Below are 8,403 nucleotides of genomic sequence, written 5' to 3' on the forward strand. Positions count from 1 at the left end.
ATGCTGTTCCCACCTCTAATGTTCCTGTTTCTGTTCCGGCCTCTGGGCCTAGTCTCCCGGTGCAACCCACTGTGATATTTGTAAATAAACCTGGTCAAGGTCCCTTCACTCTTGATGCCCTGACCGGCAGTACGGCTTTCCGGTCCGTAATGCGTATGAGGCGCCAAGCTATCGGAGATGATGAGGGATCAGAAGATTCTGACAATCAGGTTGCTACAATTCCCCCTGCCCCGCCACTGCTATTAGGTCCGTTCGAATCCCCCCGGCCCGGAAGGAGCCCACTACCTACCCCTCTCAACAAATCCTCTAGGTTGCCCCATGACCCTGAAATCTGGTTCCCCTGTCATTCACGCTATTACATCACACCTCAGGGCTCCCAGGTTCTTTTCTCAGTGGGGTATGGGGACATAGTTACCCACCAGGTAGGAGCCATAGTGAACCCAGCTAACTCTACCCTGTCACATAGAGGTGGTTTGGCCCAACAGATAGCTAAAAAGGGCAAGGCATGGTTAATCTCATTATACAGTTATCTGCCCTTACAGTGAAATCCCGTGATTTTGAGTTTCTTTGTAGAAATTGATTTTGATAAGTCTAAAGAACTACAGAATTCTGTGAAGGACGACGCTGCATTCTGACGGGAGGGGTGAAGGATACCGCTGCACAGTTTTTCTTCTCCCTTCGCTCTTATCTCTGCTGAGTGTGAGCTGTGCTCAAAATTCTCTGTAATTCTATCCGTAAGGTACACGCTGAAAGATTTGTGCATTTTAAAGCAACAGTACTTAATTGAAGATTGGAAGTTAAAAGTAAGATATGGTGCCTAATTTAGAAGGGAATTGTAAGTGATTGCTTGGTCATTAATGTGTTTGAACCTGCTTCTAGTTGTGTGATTGATTTGTATAGCAAATTGTGTCAAATTACAAGAGACAGAGAAGGAAGGAAGCAGTAAAACAAGTGGGACAAACATTGAAAAAGGCAAAAATACCAGAGTGTGAATGTTTGGATGTACAAAAAGGCACAGACAAGGGAAGAAAATAGCAAGTGAATAAATGATGCTTGAGAATGTGCAGCAGTGTGGAAGGTGTATTATGAATGTTTGATTGACAAAGTGTAAACAGAGACCCAGACAAAACAGATGGACTTGTAAACACTGTGGTCAGACTCAGACAAATCCAGACTGAATAGCTACTTGTGTGACCTGTGCTACTGACCTAAGAGAATTGCACTAAATCCTATCCAGACAAGATCATAAGAAGCTGACATAATAGTGTGGATAGTGGGTAGTGGGGACATTGGCCCTTGAGGAGTAAGCTGACAGTAGACATCAGACGGCCAACCCCTTCAGGACCTTGAAGTGTGACTAGAATAAGAAAGATACAGGTGTATTATCCCTGGAGCCCCTCTGACCAGCTAGCTTTGCTGAAGCAGCTGCCTGCCCCTGAAGACCAACCATTCCCGTTTTACAGACACATAAAGGAAGTACAGCAAACATATAAGTGTACCTGGGCAGACTTAGAGAGGTTGGTGAGTTTAAAGGCAGGTGACGCACTAGATCATATAATTAAGACACACAGATGTGACAAAGAATCAGGCTTGGGGCATGGATGATAAATCTGCACGATCTGGGGAGACGTACTGTGAGTCACTAAGACAATGGGCTGCAGTGGAACAATCAGAGCAGTCTGTACTCCTGACTAATGTGACACAGCAAAGAGGAGAGAGAGTAGAGATATACCTTGGACGGTTACAGCTGAAATGGGCAGACATGGGGTACATTTGCATAAACCCACTTGATGTTAGAATACTGGTGGATGCATTCATTGACGGTATGAACAAAGACTTACGAGACGCAGTACAGACAGCCAGACCTGAATGAAGACATGTAGATCCAAAAGACCTCCTTAAGGTAGCTAAAAAATTGAGCAAACAAGGACAATAAAACGACCTGTCATGTATGCTGGAGCACAAGGAAAAAAGTGGAGACGTAATAGGGAAGGCATGTGAGATGACACTGACGTTTCTTTTGACAATCTATTCCCCACATGACATCCATGCCATACTCCTACAAGTTCAACCAAAACATCTGTCTATGGCCAGACAGCTCTGACTTGAGTGTGCTCTACTAATTCCTGAGTATGTCACTCCTCAAAAGATGTAACGTTCTGAATCCAGCCACCCTCCTGCCTGTGGATTCAGAAAAGGGGGAATTGGTGACCATATTAGCAAGTGAGGAAGGATACTTTGACATGACGCATGAACATGTCTGCATAGAACTGATGAGTCAGGAGACAGTTGGGTTTGCACACATTCATGAAAAACCTGTTCCTAATGCAGACTTTGAGTTTCTTTTTTGTAGATGGCCCCAGATACCACCAGGATGGACGATTCTACACTGGATATGCAGTAGTATCCTCACATGAGGTAATCCGAGCGGAACCACTCTCTCCTCACATGTCGGCGCAGGAGGCAGAGTTGAAGGCACTCACTGAGGCGTGTAGAGCCGCTGCAGGTAAAGTCGCTAATATTTTCACAGATTCGAAGCCCATTAAAAATGCAGAGCTGGTGAAACAATTGATGGAGGCATTGATGTTACCAGTCCAGGTTGGCATTGTCAAGGTAAAAGCACACACAAAGGTGACTCCGTGGAGGTAGAGGGCAACAGAAGGGCGAACGAGGCTGCTAAAATAGCACAAGGCGGCCTAGAGAGAGCAGTGGACGGTGGCGGGGAGTCAGCGTATTCCAGCCACATTGGGTCTAGATGTCCTGAAATCCCTCCAGCAAAAGGCTGCCCAAACAGAGAAGGTACACCGGGGGAGACTGGGAGCTGAGCTGAACTCAAATGGAGTATGGGAGAATAAGGATAAAATGTGCCCACCAAAGTCCCTGTTCCCAATCATGGCGCAAGCAGCACATGGCCCCAATCACACCTCAAAAAGTCACATGTGTGCCATGGTAGATGCCTTCTGGATCGCTCCTGGCTTCAGTTGCGCAGCCGCGAAACTTGTACAATCATGCCTCATCTGTGCACAGCACAACCCAGGTAAAACAGTAAAAGTCCCTAAGAAAGCGACACCTAGGCCTCTCTACCCGTTTCAGAGACGGCAGATTGACGACATACAGCTACCAAGGTAGGAGTGTATGCAAATATCCTAGTATGTGTAGATCTCTTCTCTGGATGGCCAGAGGCCTACCCGGTGAAAACGGCTACAGCTCGAGCTACTGCAAAGAAACTGGTGATGGAACTAGTACCACGATTCGGTGTCCCTGAAACAATTGAATCAGACAGAGGTACACACTTTACTGCTGAGGTAATGCAAAATGTAATGCAAATGATAGGTGTAGAACAAGCATTTCATACACCCTACCACCCACAGAGTTCAGGGAAGGTAGAGAGAATGAACGGGACACTAAAATTGAAAATACAGAAAACCATGGAGCAAACCCATAAACCATGGCCAGAGTGTCTCCCATTAGCATTATTCTCAGTAAGGTACACACCCACGGGGAAAGCTAAACTGTCACCCTTCGAGATACTGTTTGGAAGACCACCGAACACAGGGTTGTACTACCCACAGGTCTTAACACTCAATGTGGATAATTTGACAGTTATGTAATCCAGTTGCAAAAGCATTTAACTCAAATGCATTCTCTAGTTTTCTCTTCCATTCCAGATCCAGATAGTGTGGAAGGAACTCACTGTCTACAACCTGGTGATTACGTATATGTCAAGAAACACTCCAGAAAGACCCTTGAACCCCGATATCAAGGACCTTACCAAGTACTCCTAACAACGCCTACTTCTGTTAAGTTGGAAGGACGACCAACCTGGATCCACGCATCGCATTGCAAACTAGCCACAGGAATTAACAAAGCATAAGAGTGCATAATGTTTTGGTTTGGTTTTGTTGCATTATCTGTAATAATGGTAGCTGCGTGGGACAATCTAAATTCTCCAATGTCCTTGAATAATAAGTTTATACAACATCATGAAAAAATACTAAATGATTGGTCAAAAGACACTCAGTCTCCAGCAGATTGCTGGATCTGCACACATTCACCAATATCGGCCACTAGTATTCCGTTCCTTGTTATTCCTGTGCCACCCGAGGAATTATTTGCCTGGACCAGTTGTTCTGATACACTTGCTAATAATGCCACAAATAATGTGAAGTTATGGAACACAACTGTTGGTATACCTATTGTGGGATGGGTAGGATACCCTTGGTGGCAGGGTAATCTTTCAGGAAGTAACACATACCTTCAATATCTGGCATATAAAGGGGGGGCTTGGGTACCCAGGAATAGAACTCGGTTAACCTACCTGGGGCAAATTCCAATGTATGGCCTACAAGTTAGTTTTAATGTAACTTCCCACTCTACTGATGCCTTCAAACCAATACTGCTAGAAAGAAGGTTGCATAACACGTCCTGGGAGTATTCCAATTTATTTCCCCAGGGCAATAATGAAACTTGTTTTAATATTTCAGGTAATATACCTTGCAACGAGTCATCTGGATATGAGAAAGGAACTCCCACCTGTAGAAATCCCGATGTAGGGTATTGTAGCCCTTTAGGACAACTTCCAAATTGGTGTATGCTTCAGAATGTATCTGCGTTCATAGATTTAGTTCATAGACTGGTATTACAACATTCAGCCCTATGGGACCTACCTAGTGACATGTTCTGGGTATGTGGAGACAATGCATATAAATGGTTGCCAGTAGGGGTAAAAGGTGCTTGTACTCTGGGTCTTTTGACTCCAGCTACCTTTGTTATTCCGAATGACCAGTTGAATACTCAGAGCATACCTAAACACCACTGCCTGTGTTATGAATTTGTTGAAAGGTTTGAAGCCCACTGATTGCCCAGATTACGTCCCACTAATTCATAAGGAACCCAAACTAAAGGTCCCAGGAGAAGTAACTGTATTAGCTGACAATTACACCTGCTATAATTCCCACGACACCACAGGTACACCAGTAGGGATCTTCGAGACAGGTTTCTGCAAAGAGAATAGTTCTCTAGATACTGACTTGTTAATCAAACATACACAATATATGTATGACATTTATTGGTTATGTGGAGATGGTAAGCTCCGTCCTAGGTTGCCGAATGCCTGGACAGGCCAATGCACCCTTGTTAAACTAGCTATGCAGTTCAAGATTCTACCCTGGGATCTAAAGATACCTGATGAACCTACCAGGAAAAGGAGAAGCCTCGATCAGCTCCATATGAGTTATGAAGAAGATCCACTAGTATATATTGATGCTATTGGAGTGCCAAGGGGGGTGCCTGACCAATTTAAAGCCCAGAACCAGATCTATGCTGGCTTTGCTTCTATAATCCCACAGGTGCAGATTAATAAAAATGTTGAATGGATCAATTACATATATTACAGTGAACAAAGGTTTGTCAATTTCAGCCAAGATGCCTTCCAAGGTATAGTTGAAGAATTGGGCCCTAACACTAGAATGACACTCCAAAATCGACTAGCCCTTGATATGATATTAGCTGAGAAAGGAGGAGTTTGTGGGATGGTGGGAGAGGAGTGTTGTACCTATATCCCTCAGAACTCTGGAGTGAATGGAAAAACCATGATAGCCCTTAAAAAGATAACTGGGTTAGCAGCAGAATTGAAAACTAATGCTGGAGTAGACACATCTTTCTTTTCCGGCTGGTTGGGTGGACTCAAGGAATTCCTTCAACAAGCTTGTATAGTACTGATTGCCCTCCTTGTAATTGGATCAATAACTCTTTGTTGTGTTATTCCCTTGTATAAAAAGGTTATTGCCAAAGCAACTCCGACTGGCACCTTCCTCAATCAAGAAGTAGACCCACCAGAGTACGATGGTACTGATCTAGGGAAGATCCCTAAGTATATTCCCCTCAAGAGAGTAGACAAAAACCCCCATTCTCAGATGATGTTAAGAGACTTAGTTTAGGGACAGCGGGAGAACTCCATGTGAGGTTAGTGAAGGGTTCAGCTGCCTGGAGGCCTCTCGCTAGGGGAGAGCTTCTGAGGTGTCTGGATGAAGAAATCCACCTCCCCTTTTCCCATCACATGGACAGTCTCGAAGGATCTTTCATTAAGGGAAAAACTTAGTGTTTAGGGGGGATTGTCAAGGTGAAAATATATTTTCTTATATAACTTTTATATTTTTATACTGTGAAACAATAAGTTTTTCCTAATTGCTTGCTAATGCAAATGTAACTGTATTAAAGATGGCTGCCAGTGTTCACTTTCACTTAAATTCAGTGTCTAAAGAGTTAAGTTAAGTTTCATTTCTCCTAAAAAAGATAACTCAGGAATGTGAAGAGGAAGTAACCATCGGGAGACGTTTTGACGAATCAGAGAGAGACTGGACACTAGATGTATACTGCATAAACCCCGCCTAATGCACGCCTTCCCCTAACACTCCATATAGTATTGTGTATTTGTAAATAAAAGCCAGTTGTTGTACTGCTCCTGACAGGTGTGGATGCAGGACATTAGCTAAGACTGAATCAGCTGCGTGTCTGAGTCATTCTTAATCGGTACCAGATGTTTTGCGCTCGCACAATGATTTGGAATGACTGGTGAATGAGGATTCATTGTCGTTTACGACCCCGACAGTTTAAAGTGAGTCCAGCAGAAAGCAGACATTCGAAGATAGCATATAGAGCACGATTATGCTCAGCTTGAGTTTTACCAAAAACCAATATGTCATCACTGTAATTAAAGGCATTTGGGATGTGTTGAATGACACTCCTTATTGCATCCTGAAAAATTTCTGCTGCTGAGCAGACTCCAAAAGTCAATCTTTTGTATCTTCTGAGGCCCACATGGGTGGAAAATGTGGTCAAGTATCGGGACTCTGGACTCAGTTCTAATTGATGATATCCCTTATTGAGGTCGAGCTTTGAGAAGACGGTGGCTCCATTTAATAAATGAATGATGTCATCAATCGTAGGTGAGATATGTCTTTCCCTCTGGATAGCGGTGTTGGGCAGGCGCATGTCAACACACAGTCTCACTTGATCAGGAGTCTTTGGTTTTGGAACTACCACAAGTGGAGAGACCCACGGAGTGGGACCAGTAACAGTTTCAATAACGTCCTCATCCATGAGCAATTGGAGTTCCTTTTCTACCTTCTGTCTCAGGTGAAATGGAATACGCCTGTGAGGCTGGGCTACTGGACGAACATTGTCATCCACATGAAGGTGTACTTGAGAGTCCTTTAGTTTTCCGAAACCACTAAATAGGGAGGGAAAGCTGTTCACCATAGTTTGTACATCCATATCCGCAGGGTCAGTTATGGTATGAATAATCTGGATGAGCCCTAGCTCCAAGGCAGTGTGATAGCTGAGAAGACAGCCTCCCGATCCTTGTAATGTGTGGAAAGTGGTTTTCTGCCTGTTTTCTTTATATCTAATTTCAGCATCAAATTGTCCCATTATAGCTAGAGGTGTTTTAGATCCATAAGGAAAGATTTTAGTCTGCACTTGTTGTAAGACTGGCCTTGTTTTCAATTGTTCATATGTAGTGCCATCTATGATATCCACTGAAGCTCCTGTATCTATTGTAAAGGTAATGTCAGTGTTGCAGATTGAGAGTGTAACACAGGGAGACTGTACTGAACCAGTGACAGAGGTAGTGAACACATAGTTCTCAGTCGCAGACATTTCTTCTGTGTCCTGATTTATCACTTTTACATCTGCAGATTTTGTCATAGGCAGCAGAGGCTTGTAGTGCGCTGATTTGCAAACAGCTGCAAAATGATTCCCTTTTCCACATTTACTGCAGGTTTGTCCCATAGCTGGACATTTGTTCTGGTGGTGAGGGAAATCCTGTCCACATCTATAGCATTTCTTCTGTTTCTGGGCTTGTTTGTCTGGTAAATTTTTCTGTTTGAGATTATGCACATGTAATTTATCCCCATTCTCCATTACGGTAGCCTGATGATCTGCTATTTCTATAGCACGGGCCATTTTGAGCAAATCATGTAGAGAGATATCCTGCTGCAGAGCCTTACGCCTTAGGTTATTAGACGAGCAGGTGACAATTATTTGAGTTAGGATTTCATCATCTACATCTGTAAAGGCACATCCATGTGCTAACTCTTTCAGCCGTGTGACATAAGTGTCTATGGACTCTTCTGGAAGCTGCTTGGCAATCCTGAATTTATATCTTTCATATCTGATGTTCTGTTTGGGGTTGAAGTAGCCAGTGAGAGCTTTAGTGCAGTTGCTGTATGTGTCTGTTTCTGCTGCAGGTAACGTACTGTATATGTCATAGACTCCTGGGCCTGCACAATGCAGGAGCAAAGCTCTCTTTCTTTTCTCCTCCTTTATGTCCATGGCTTCTAGGAAATTCTCAAATCTGTTTAGCCATTTTCTCCAGTTATGGGAGAGATTAATGACATCAGT

The 8,403-nt window shown here is 43.7% G+C and overlaps 1 protein-coding gene across 1 annotated transcript; it reads left to right on the forward strand.

The window, feature by feature from the left end:
• The first annotated feature begins 1,918 nt into the window (after nt 1-1,918).
• On the forward strand, nt 1,919-7,098 carry LOC141096390 (endogenous retrovirus group PABLB member 1 Env polyprotein-like). The gene is made up of 2 exons (XM_073582943.1): nt 1,919-3,876; nt 4,485-7,098. The coding sequence occupies exon 2, from the start codon at nt 4,827-4,829 to the stop codon at nt 5,937-5,939; it is 1,113 nt and encodes a 370-aa protein (XP_073439044.1). The 5' UTR covers nt 1,919-3,876; nt 4,485-4,826; the 3' UTR covers nt 5,940-7,098.
• Nucleotides 7,099-8,403: the final 1,305 nt, after the last annotated feature.

Source organism: Dendrobates tinctorius, unplaced genomic scaffold (genome assembly GCF_039654945.1).
Source record: "Dendrobates tinctorius isolate UK_male_01 unplaced genomic scaffold, ASM3965494v1 ptg000075l, whole genome shotgun sequence".
In the NCBI taxonomy this organism is placed as follows: domain Eukaryota; kingdom Metazoa; phylum Chordata; class Amphibia; order Anura; family Dendrobatidae; genus Dendrobates; species Dendrobates tinctorius.

Coding starts and splice junctions, on each gene's coding strand:
- LOC141096390 (XM_073582943.1), top strand. CDS start 4,827: ATGAATTTGTTGAAAGGTTTGAAGCCCACTGATTGCCCAGATTACGTC.